Source organism: Gossypium hirsutum, chromosome A11 (genome assembly GCF_007990345.1).
Source record: "Gossypium hirsutum isolate 1008001.06 chromosome A11, Gossypium_hirsutum_v2.1, whole genome shotgun sequence".
In the NCBI taxonomy this organism is placed as follows: Eukaryota; Viridiplantae; Streptophyta; class Magnoliopsida; order Malvales; family Malvaceae; genus Gossypium; species Gossypium hirsutum.
Window position 1 is genome coordinate 26,824,218 of NC_053434.1, and position 12,824 is coordinate 26,837,041.

General features: G+C 34.7%; 1 protein-coding gene across 1 annotated transcript; it reads right to left on the reverse strand.

Annotated features, from left to right (window-relative positions):
- Nucleotides 1-10,180: 10,180 nt before the first annotated feature.
- On the reverse strand, nucleotides 10,181-12,615 carry LOC107901378 (epoxide hydrolase 4). Its single transcript, XM_016827363.2, has 4 exons — nucleotides 11,374-12,615; nucleotides 10,764-10,853; nucleotides 10,600-10,667; nucleotides 10,181-10,480 (listed from the first exon to the last, which is right to left on the reverse strand). Exons 1-4 carry the CDS (start codon nucleotides 12,025-12,027, stop codon nucleotides 10,345-10,347), a joined length of 948 nt encoding a protein of 315 aa, XP_016682852.1. The 5' UTR covers nucleotides 12,028-12,615; the 3' UTR covers nucleotides 10,181-10,344.
- Between the last annotated feature and the right edge of the window lie 209 nt (nucleotides 12,616-12,824).

A 12,824-nucleotide genomic window follows, 5' to 3' on the forward strand; every position in this document is an offset into this window, starting at 1 on the left:
CTTTCGATCTTTTATATTTTATTTTCCTTTGTATTTATTTATTTATATTTATACATTTATCTATTTATTTCTTTTTTATTTTTGTGTTTTTTCTCACTATTATTATTATTATTATTATTTTATCTATTATTAGTATTATTTATTTATGTATTTTATTACAAATTGCACCCTCAATTTCATTTATATTTTAATTTGGTCCTTTATTTTCAATATTTTATAAACTATTTTCCTCTATATTTATTTATGTACTTATTTATTTATTTCTTTGTCTTTATTATATTAAAATTGGTATTGTCTTCCTTTTTTATGTGCATATTTTGTCACTAATATTATTATTGTCATTGTTATTATCGATTTTTTTTATTGTTCATATTAGTATTAAAGTAGTATATATTATGTGATTGTCGCCGCCATTATATGTATTATGAATTGTTTTATTAGTATATTCATATTATTGCCATTTATTAGCGCAAAATTTTATTCGTATATCATTGTTCTATTTTCTATATTATCATTTTATCTTATTTCATTAAAATCATGTCATGAATTGTGTTTAAACATACTTATGCATTTTTATACTATGCTCGAATAACACATGCTTCTTTAAATGTTATGTTCGTCTTTGCACGATGCATAAAAAAGAAAAAATTTTAAACTGAGGTGAATGTTCATTATTTTGAAATTAGAAAAGTCGTATTCCTAACTTACGGAATATGGCTTCTTTCTAAAACAGAGATAGTCTAATATCTATTTTAAAATAAAAAAATAAGATTTTAGCGTTTATTCTCGTTTATGAGAATTTAAGACATTGTATCCTAACTCACGGGACATGATCCTTTCTTCTCGATTAACTTAAAATAAGCCTCTTTTTGTGAAAATTAATTTAGTTAAATAATGTCTTAATAAAGAATCGTATTTTAAAATCTCTTCAAATTTCCAATTTTCGAAACTTAAGACATCAAGTAATCAATTAGATACCAATTTTGGGGGTGCTAATCCTTCCTCATGTGTAACCGACTCCCAAACCCATTTCTTGAATTTCGTAGACTAAAAAAATTATTGTTTTAATAAATCAAACATTTCATTAAAATAATCAAATTACGAGATGATCCTATCACGCCTCATAAAAAAATAGATCGGTGGCGACTCCCATTTTCGTTTTCAAAATAAAGTCGATTTAAAAAAAAAAGTTTCAACAGTTAGTTTTGATTGGGCTTGGAACCTGAGTGTTGGATGAAAGTTTGCCTTGTTTTAATTTTTGGGTGTTGGATATGTGTCTTTTTAATTTTTGGGTGCAAGATTTTTCACACGGTCACATTAGTTACATGGTCTAACCACACGGGCGTTCTGGGAAGCCACACGGCCTAGGCTATACCACACAGCCTGGTCACACGGCCGTGTAACCCCTGTTTCCAAAAGTTTCAAAATTTTGCATACTTTTCTGTTTTAATTCAAATTAGTCCCAGATTATTCCCAAACTATTTTTAAGGCCCCTTAAACTTGATTTAAGGGCCTGTAAATGTATTCTTACCATGATTTTTAAGCTATTGAATGTTATCATTTATTTTATATTTTGTTTCTGTTTGATGATAAAAGTCCTGATTTGTATTGTAACGATCCGTAACCTCAATTTAGTGATAAAGACGGGTTTGGGTGTTACATTTAGTGGTATCAGAGCTACGATTTAGTCGGTTCTCGGACTGAACGTAGCTTGTATAGAGCTTAAAAATACATGTCATTTTATAACTTGTGATAGTGTATGTATCTTGACTTAAACTAATTCTAATTTTCATTTTGATGAAAGATGTCGTCCAACTGAGTTAATTCCGATGAAGCTGAGAGCAATGCTCAAGCCTGTGCTTAAGGGGCAATCATTAGTGAGCCCATTTTTTAGGGCCAAGGAGGTGCAGCTCGGAAAGCCTTCTTCCATATAATGTTTGAATGGTTTACTAAATTCATGAGAACAAATCTGATGGCTTAATGCCCTCCAACCCATCCCGTATCCCAACTAGTTCCCCCTGTTCCTCAAGGTTCGGAGTAGATACGTGTGAACAGACCTCTGATTGATAAGATTTATAAATATGGGGCGGAAGAATTTTATGGTACAGTTGATGACAACCCGAAAAAAGTCGGGTTCTGGTTAGAGAATACCAATAGTGCTTTTGATGAGTGTCTTGTTCATCTAATGACTGTTTAAAATATATGATATCTCAATTAAAAGACTCAGCATATCAGTGGTGGGAACACCTTAATAGCAATGGTACCGAAAGATCGTGTAACTTGGGATTTCTTTCAACAGAGTTCAAAAAGAAATACGTCAGTCAAAACGTATCTTGATAGGAAGAGGAAAGAGTTTCTGGAATTGAAACAAGGTCGTAAAACTGTAGCTGAATACGAAAGAGAATTTGTACGACTTAGTAAATATGCTAGTAAATGTATTCCAAATGAAGTTGTTATGTATACCCAGTTTGAAGATGGTCTGAATGAGAATATCAGATTTCTTGTCAGGATACTGAAGTTAAAAGAGTTTGTGGTTTTAGTTGGTGGAGCACATAAAGCTGAAGAACTTAGCAAAGCAAAAAGCAAAGCAGATTTGGAAGTTTGAGACTCAGGTAAACGACCGGGGGAAAATTTTTTTCTTCTCCAACGAAGAAAGTGAAGGAATCTTATAGCCGTATGTTAGCTCCATCTGGATTTTCAAGGAAAGATTGAGGAAAACAAGTTAGTTCGAGACCCAGGCTACCTCTGTAGCTAGTGTGGGCAGTGTTCGCAATGTTAACAAGCTCGAATGTCAACTTTGCAATAGAAGGCATTTTGTGGAGTTTCGATTGAAAACTGGATCATGCTTTAGATGTAGCTCATTTGATCATTTCTTTCAAGATTTCCCTGAAAGATCAGGTAGAGAAAAAGCCCAAAGTGTTCAATCTAGGAGTACGCCATTTAAAGCTAGACTGCCGAAAAATAGTGGCAATGTGAGAAATAATAGAAGTGGGACAAAAGACTCTATGGCTCAGTTTGAGGCATGGACACCAGCTAGGGATTACGCAATTCGAGCCTGTGAAGTTGTTTAACACCTGATGTGATTATCGGTACATTTTCTCTCTTTAATGTTAATGTTTGTGCTCTAATTGACCCGAGGTTAATACATTCATATATATATGCACTAAACTTGTGTCAGATAAGAATATACCAGTAGAGTCGACTGAGTTTGTAGTCAAAGTAACTAACCCGTTAGGCTAGTATGTGTTAGTTGATAAATTGTGTAAAAATTATCCACTGAAAATTCAATATTGTGACTTTTTGGCTGATTTGATGTTATTACCATTCGATGATTTTGATGTAATTCTCAGCATGGATTGGTTGACTTTGCATGACATCATTGTGAACTATATACAAAAATAGATTGTATTGAAATGTCAGAATAGTGAAACAGCTAGAGTTGAATTAGATAGATTTGATAGCATCACCAATATTATTCCTGCTTTGTCAACTCAAAAATGTGTTCAAAAAGGGTTTGAGGCATATCTAGCATATATTTTAGATACTAGAACTTCAAAATTGAAGTTGGAATAATTTTTTATCGTTTGTAATTTGATAACGCCACCAATATTATTTATGCTTTGTCAGCTCAAAAATGTGTTTGAAAAGGGTGTGAGGTGTATCTAACATATAGTTTAGATATTAGAATTTCAAAACCACAGTTGGAATCAGTTTCAATCATTTGTGATTTTGTGGATGTATTCCTAAAAGAATTTTTAGGGTTATCGCCAGTCAGAGAGATTGAATTTGCTATTAATTTAGTATTGAGAACTTCTCCAATATCAATTTTTCCGTAAAGAATGGCACTGACTAAGTTAAAACATTTGAAAGCACAGTTGCAAAAGAGTTTCCAGACAAAAGATTTGTTCAGCCTAATTTTTCTCCCTTGGGTGTACCTGTTTTATTTGTTAAGAAAAAGGATGGATCGATACGGTCGTGTATAGATTACCGACAGTTAAATAAAGTCACAATTAAGAAAAAATATTCATTGCGTCGTATTGATGATTTATTTGATCAATTGAAAGATGCATCAGTGTTTTCAAAAATTGACATTCGCTTCGGATATTATCAGCTTCGAGTTAAAGATTCAGATGTGTCGAAAAAAAATTTTAGAACTAGGTACGGGCATTATGGACTTGATGATCAGAATATTTAAGCCATATTTAGATAGATTTATGGTAGTTTTCATCGATGTTATATTGATTTGCTCGAAAAATGAAACCGAAGATGCCCAGCATCTGAGTATTATTTTACATACTTTACGTGATAAGCAGTTATTTACAAAATACAATAAATGTGAGTTCTGGTTTTGTAAAGTCACGTTTTTGGGTCACGTGGTGTCTGCAAATGGCATTAGAGTAGATTCGAGTATAATATCAACTATTTTAGACTAGAAGCCTCCGAGAAATGTCACCAAGATCAAAAGTTTCCTAGGTTTGGCTGGATATTATCGATGTTTCATAAAAGAGTTTTCGATGATTACTTCACCATTGACAAAGCTACTTCAGAAAGATGTCAAATTTGTTTGGTCTGATGAATGTCAGCAGAGCTTCGATTGAGTAAAAGCAATGTTAACTGAAGCTCATGTGTTAATTCAGCCAAACTCGAACAAAGAATTTATGATTTACAGTGATGTTTCACTTCGCGGTTTGGGCTGTGTTTTGATGCAGGAGGGCAAAGTTGTAGCTTATGCTTCCTAAAAGTTGAAATCGCACGAGAAAAATTACCCGACACATGACTTAGAGCTTGCAGTTATTGCGTTTGCCTTAAAATTTTGGTGACACTATTTATACGGGGAAAATACCATATTTTCAAGGATCACAAGAGTTTAAAATATTTGATGTCTCAAAAAGAATTGAATTTACGACAACGTAGATAGTTGGAGCTGTTAAAAGATTATGATGTGATTATCGACTATCACTTGGGAAAAGAAAATGTTGTTGCGGATGCTTTGAGTCAGAAATCATTATTTGTTTTAAGAGTTTTAAATAATCGTTTGATGCTTGTTAATGATGGTTCTATTTTAGTTGAATTAAAAGCTAAATCAACGTTTCTTTATTTGGTCTGTCTTAGTAACCTCTGTAGGCACACACTCTCGAGCATATTTACTGAGTTGTATAAATTTCCTCTCGTATTCATCTATTGACATACAACCTTGTTTCACCTCAAGGAATTCTTTATGTTTCCTATCTAGAAATCTTTGACTCACATATTTCTTTTGAAATTCAGTCTGAAAGAACTTCCAGTTTACTTGATCTCTTGGTACAACAGCAACTAAGGTGTTCCACCACTAATAAGTCGAATCTTTGAACAATGAAACAACACATTTCAAGCATTCCATAGGAGTACATGATAATTCATCGAAAACTCTCATTGTGTTTTCTAACCAAAACTCGGCTCTCTCTGGTTCATCTTCAGTTGTACCTAGAAACTTTTTAGCCCCATACTTTCGAATTTTATCAACTAGAGGCTTGCTCACTCATACTGGTTCCAAACTTTGAGGACTATGGAAACTGATTGGGGTACAGGTGGGGGTGGAGGTCGTTGAGCCATTGGGTTCTTTTGCACGAACTCAGAAAACCATTAAGACATAATCTGAATGAAGGTTTTTTTAGCCTCTCCTCTCATGCCCTCAATATGGGCCTACTACCACTAGACACTGCCTTGTGAACGGAGGCTTGTGCATTACTTTCTACTTCATCAAAATCGACTCAGTTGGATGACATCTTATCCATATGAAAACATAATTCTATTAGAGTTAGGAATTATCACATTATCGTAGGTTATATAATGAAATGTATTTCTAGACTCACACATGCTACGTTCAGTCCGAAAATTGATTAAATCGTAGCTTTGATACCACTAAATGTAACACCCCTAACCTGTATCCGTTGCCAGATTAGGGTTACGAAACATTACCGTACAAACAAAAAATTAAAACATACATTTCATACAATATTGAAAATACAATATAATACTTTTATTCACATACATATTGTCTCTAAATCGAGCCCCTAGAAATACATTAGAAACAATTCGGGACTAAATTGGAAACATTTAGAAAGTTCAAGAAAAAGTTAGAAAATTTTGACTGCAGGGTCACATGACCGTGTAGCCAGGCTGTGTGCCTCACATGACTGAGACACACGCCCGTGTAACAATCGAATTAGGGACACACAGCCGTGTTCCAACCCGTGCCTTCACCCATGTTACTCACTGAGTAGGGTCACACGACCATGCCACATGCCAGTGTGCCAGGTCATGTAACCCTCCAAATAGCCCCACACGCCCGTGTGTCAGGCCGTGTGCTAGGCTGTGTAACTGTCTGACTTCTATGCAATAAAACCTATAGGGGACACACAACCGTGTCGCTAGGCCATGTGTCATACACGACTGAGTCACATATCCGTGTCTGAGGCCGTGTGGACATGAATTTGCCCAAAGTCAAGCCATTTCCAACACCATAACATGCATACACCTACAGGCCTCTCGTTCACCTAATCAAGGCACCAAAACATTACCAAAATATACATATCATGACCAATTTACTAGCCTTAAATCAATCAATCAATATGCCATTTCAAGGCACCTCAAAAGCAAACATCAAACTTACCTACACATGCTATTTGTTCACATTTCCATAATCAAACATAACTCAACTTCTAACAAATTATTCCACAAATATGACCATTAACACTTCATCACAAACATACCATTTGAGCAATACCATTCATGCATAATAAGTTCCCAAAATGACATAATTTGGCAAGCACCAAAAGATACCAAAACCAAACAACTTATACATGCCAAAATCATCAACTAACATTCAACTAAATACCAATACAAGTCCAACTATACATGTCATTATAACCTTGGCCAAAACCTCAAAAACTACCGAAATTTGAGCTGGATAGTGTGATAGATCTCCGGTGAGTATGTATCTTTTTAATTTTTGGGTGCAGGATTTTTCACATAGTTACAGTTAGTTACACGGCCCTGTGACCACTGTTTCCAAAAGTTTCAAATTTTTGCATATATTTCTATTTTGATTCAAATTAGTCTCGGATTGTTCCCAAACTATTTTTAAAGCCCCGAATGCTCAATTTAAGGCCCGTAAGTGTATTTTTACCCTAATTTTTATAAGCTATTAAATGTTGTCATTTATTTTATATTTTGTTTATGTTTGATGATAAAGGCCCTAATTTGTACTGTAACGCTCGTAAGCCTAATCTAGTGATGGAGACGGGTTTGGGGTGTTACAAATTCATTACTCTAATATCAAGTTCAGTCGATTCTATTGGCATGTTCTTATCCATTACTAATGTAGTGCAAATATATGAATGTGTTGACCCGGGTCAATCAGTGCATAAACAGTAACATTAAAGAGGGAGAAAGTACCAATAATGACATCTAGGGCAAAGCATCCTCCTAGGCTTGGATGACATAAGCTTTGGTAGATGCCCGAGCCTCAAATCTAATGGTCAAATCCTTGGTCCATTTCGAGTCATTCCGGTGTTACTACTCTATCTCAATCGTCTACCTCTCTGAGAAGCAGACATTGGTCTAACAGTCTGATTACCAACAACACCCGACTTTTTTAGGCAGTTTCTCAAGAAATGTTTAGTAGAGTCACACCTAAAACAAACCCCATTTTTAACTCGGTACTCACCACAATGAGTTTTGCCATAATGTTCACAAACAGGTCTATCAACATTGTGAATACTGCCAACATCATTTGCCGAGGTAGTCTGAAATCTCAAGTTACTCGGTCTCAGCTTATTTCTTCCCACAGACCCTGATGAATTGGTGAAGTGATTAAAAGCTTCTCTCGATTTCTCCAATGGAAAAGTTGAAAATGGTCAGAAATGTTCCATTTACTGGAGTTCCGAAGCTTCATTTCAATATGTTTCTTCTCGTTACAAATATCCTCTATCTTCTGAGCTTGTTCAGACAGAACTATGAATTCTCTCAATTCTAAAGCTTCGACCAACATTCGAATTTCATCATTCAATTCAAATTCAAAACAGATGCACATTTCGATTTCCGTCGGTACAATCTCGCGAGCATATTTACTAAGCATGACAAATTCTCGCTCATACCCAGCCATAGATCTGTTTCCCTACTTCAGCTTGAGAAACTCTCTTTTTCTTTTCTAGATACAATCTACTGATATATTTCTTCCGAAATTCAAGTCGAAAAAAGTCTTTGTTCACTCTATCTCTTAATACAATCGCTATCAACGTAGACCACCAATGTTAAGTTTCATCTTTTAACAATAACAAGACACATCTCAAACAATCATTAGGGGTACAAGCCATTTCATCGAAAACTCTCTATGTGTTCTCTAGCCAATATTCAACCTTGACCGAATAATCTTCCGCTTTTCCTCACAACTCTTTAGCCCCACATTTTTTGATCTTATCTATTGAAGGTTGTTTTACACTTTCTGTATTATGAGGATGAAGGGTTATTAGGTGAAGCACAATAGGGAATGGAGTTTGCGACGTCATAGGATTAGTTCTCATAAATTCAGTAAACCACCGATTCATCATCCCAAAGAAGACATTTCTCACCTCATTTTCAGGTATTTGCGAAACGGGGATACTGTGACTTGCTCCCTGATCAGAAGCTGAAACATTACTATCTACTTTATCAGAGACAGTATGGTTTGATTTGTCAACATCTTTTATATCTATAAAAAAAATAGTCAAATCAAATCAGAAGATATCACATTATCATAAATTATCGTGGCATGTGTTTTCTAGACTTGATCACACTATCACATTATGTGTCATAAGTGATTATACATGAACTTGTTTGACCTTGGGTGATATAAGCAACTGAGACCAAGGAGAAAAAGGAAGAAATCCTTCTAAGCGAACCCCCTTATTATCATATTTAGTTTGAGGCATACATCGTCCCAACAAAACTGAATCTAACTGTTTTTGTGAGCATTATGGCTTTGTCAAGAGATAAAGCCGAGGTATGATGGTTAAGGTAATGACATATCTAGTGGCGGATATTAAATCTGGTGTGATTATATTTCATGTTTATCTGGTATTGCTGCTGAACGAGGCGTATGTACTTTATACCATCGTGTACTCTTATCATTGGTAGCATGCATGTATGCATTTAAGTAGTTTGTTGCTATTTGTAGAGCGACTATAGTGTTTGTGAACATAAAATAAGTTGCTCACAATGTTGGTGTCGTCCGGGTGAGGTTCTTATTTTTCTAAACTTGCATAATTTAAATTACTTCCGGTAAATATTAAGGGCCTAGCTGGGAGTGTAGCAACATTAGCAAATTGGCTGACATCGTGGGTGATTACTATGACGGTAAACTTACTTCTGAACTAGAATGGTGGAGGTCTTTGCTTCTCCCAATATGTGTGTTTAGTTGCAATGTACAAGTTAAGAAGAATCTATATAAACTAACATGCTTGCATCTTATGAGCAGGAACATTCACTATTTACCCGGTTGTGGCGGCATTCACGGTTGTTTTTGTGGCACTTTGAGGCCCTGAAACCAAAGGGAGAAGAAGACATTCAATCTTCCTTTAGATTTAATCGTTCGTCAGTGTAATGCATTTACCGATTTGATTTTCAAAATTGTTAAAGAGTACATATGCGCAGTTCATGTCCAGCAAATCTGTACCATGTATTCTGTCCCTGTTGTTTGATAACATGTTTGCACTACCTTTTGAAAAGGAAAAAAGAAAAAGAAAAAGGAATTTGTTCTTATTTATTCAATCAACTCTGTTTATATCTAAACTTTTTTGTAGACTTATTTGAATCCCAAATTTGGATGTTATAAAGAGGTGATTACAATATGTCTATAATTATATTCAAGACATTTATATCAGCATATAAAATTTAGATCACGTTTAAATTTTTAAAATTTAAATTAAAAAATATTATGTCAAAAGATTATTTTTTATTTAATCAAATGTTATTAATATAACTTTAAACATTTAATTGAAATATTATAATTAATTTTTTATATTTCATTTAAGAATAAAATTAATTTTATTTTATGATAAAAAATTGTTAAAAAAAATAATTTAGTAAATGGTATGTTTTATATTCTATGGCTGTTATTACTATAGATGAAAAAAGTTGTTATAGATGATGAAAAAAAAAATCACAATAATTGCACTGTATAATTATTTCTTTGCTAGAAAACTGAAAGGTTTTGTAACAAAATAATAATCCGGTACAACAAAAGTCCCTTAGCACACACACCCTAGTTCCCTTTTTCTGTATTTATGAGAGCAAAGTTCGGCATGGGCTTGATAAACCATAAGCTCATTTGTTAACTTGTTCAGCATACAGTGAAGCCAGGAAATGCTTAAGGCAGCTATTGTAAACACAAGGTCGCTCCAGATGAACCAAGTGACCTGCCTTTTGTATGCCTTCGAATGTTGTAGTCTCTCCTAGTTGTCTGCATCATCAATAGAAAATATATATATATCCAATTATCCAAAAAGAAATAAATAAAAAAAAAAGAACCCTCAAATCTCAACTTGTTTTCTATCTAGTTTTTGAGATCATAAAACATACTCTTTCATGTTGTGAGCAAGCTCCTGCTTGAAGATCTGATCTTCTTCACCCCACAGCAGATGTATTCTCTGCAAAATCATAATTTAACAAAACTGGAGTAAGAAATTTCTTTTCTAAAAATCTACCATTAAAAAAACAAAACAATAAAGGCAAATGCAGATAACCTGTGGAAAAGATGGTATGGTGGCATCCTTATTACTAATGACCAAACCCTCCAGTAGTTCAGCTCTCTCTTTCCTGTTGGTAAACATAACCTGTAATTCCATCCAGGGTCATTCATGTTCTCAGTTTCAGAAAGTTTCCGAATATAGTAGTAGAATTATTTACCCTGTATTTTCTCTCTTTTTTCTTTTCCTGTGAAACTTTATTTCTAATTCAATGATCCATGAATTTTTGCTAGGACCACCTGTAACTATAACTAAAGGGAAAGGCAGACTTCTCGGTTAACCAATTCACTTGGTGTAATAAAGTAGGCATAGTTAATTGAGCTAATTATAAACCTTGTACTTCCAAACATGTTTCTCATTCTTGTTTTGTTCCTTTGTGTCGAAAGTTTACCTAATTCATTTGCTTTTATATAATTATACTATATGTTTAAAAGATAATGAGCCAACATACTTAACACTAGAATCCTAATACGTGTCTCATACAGGGACATTAATCCAAACCCCATGAAAATCATGTGAATCACCAGCCAGCCATTCATGCAAAATGTTCATTATGATGGTATAAAAATTGTTGATGATGATAAAGAGTAATAAAATGTAAAGGAACCTCAAGATAGTCTTTGTGGAGGCGATCAGGGAACCAAAGCTTCTTGTAAGCAGCAACGGAGAGAAGAGCTTTAAGACCCTTAACAGAATTAGGCAACAACAGTTCTGCAGAAGACGAGAACCCTAGCCTGTTTAATGTTTCCACGCTTATGGAATCAGTCATGGCCAGGATCGAGCCAGACACCACCATGGCTTCCACCATGTGAGGGTACATCTGAGCCATCTTGAATGCCACCATCCCACCATAGCTGAACCCCACAACCACACACTTCTCCACACCAAGTTTCCTTAAACCCTGAACCAAGTACTCGGCATGGAAAGTCGGTGACCGGTCTGGTTTGTCAGTAATGGAGCCACCGAAAAAGAGAAGATCGGGTACATAAACCGAGTACTTCTTCGTCAAAGCACCCACTTGGAATTGCCATGTGACAATGCCTTCTGCTGCAAAGCCATGCACTAAGACCACCACTGGTTTTGTCGGTTTCTCCAAATGGGTGACCTTTTTTTCACCCTTTCCGGGTTTCTTGACTGTTTCACAAGGAACCCAAAAGTTCATCACCGTGCCTGGCTCGATCTCCACCGAGTAAGGCTGAACCCCCGCCATCTTCATTAACCCATTCATCAATGGCTTTTGTGCTGCTACAAGATTCACCATTTTTTTTCTCTCTCGTCTTCTTGATCTTCGCCTACCTTTTCCCCTTGATTTAAAGCAGTGATGTATAGAACATAAGCTAAGCCAAGGTATTTAAAATTCCGAGGAAAGCCAGGTTTGGTTACAGGTTGTTATCAGAAACATTAAAAAGGTCAGAAATTTCAACGCACTTCATTGCCATTGTGGGCTTGGTAACCAGCTCGAGTGGTCTTTGAATTGTTAAAAGCCAAAACCAATACCGATGACCAAAAGTACCACATTCGAAAACCTAATCAACGTAACGAATCCAAATCATAGATTCTACAGTTTCTTACACGAAATCCTTATTACTCAAATGGGTACACGTTTTTTTTTTTTAAAGTAATTTAATTTACAAGGTTGTTTGATTTTTGATCACCTACACTACCTACTCACATCAGCATGTTTGCCGGGACCCATTGAAATCTTTCCTTAAATTTATAAGCATTTTAGGTAAGTAGACTATCCCCGTATTGACGTTTGCATGTTTTATCCAAACACTTTCCTTGTATTTTTGTTTTCAAGTTTAACCAAATCCTGCATATAATTTATTGGAAAGACAGGGTTCTTTTTATACTGAAAAGATAGGTAAACTTGAATCCTGATCAATTGTGCAACAATTAATTAATTGAATCAAATGTTTGAATGTAAATTTGATGATATTAAAAAAAAACCTATTATTTTATCTTTTATGAAATTAAATTATATATATAGCTTTGTATTTCATACGAACTAATACATTATTAGTAAATCATATCCATAAAAATCGTCGATAAATTAAT

Excerpts from the sequence above, each read along its gene's own strand:
- LOC107901378 (XM_016827363.2), bottom strand. The coding sequence starts at position 12,027 with ATGGTGAATCTTGTAGCAGCACAAAAGCCATTGATGAATGGGTTAATG. Across the intron at positions 10,854-11,373 it reads TCCACAAAGACTATCTTGAG|GTTATGTTTACCAACAGGAA; the intron begins GTTCCTTTACAT and ends ATGGAATTACAG. Across the intron at positions 10,668-10,763 it reads CCATACCATCTTTTCCACAG|AGAATACATCTGCTGTGGGG; the intron begins GTTATCTGCATT and ends ATGATTTTGCAG.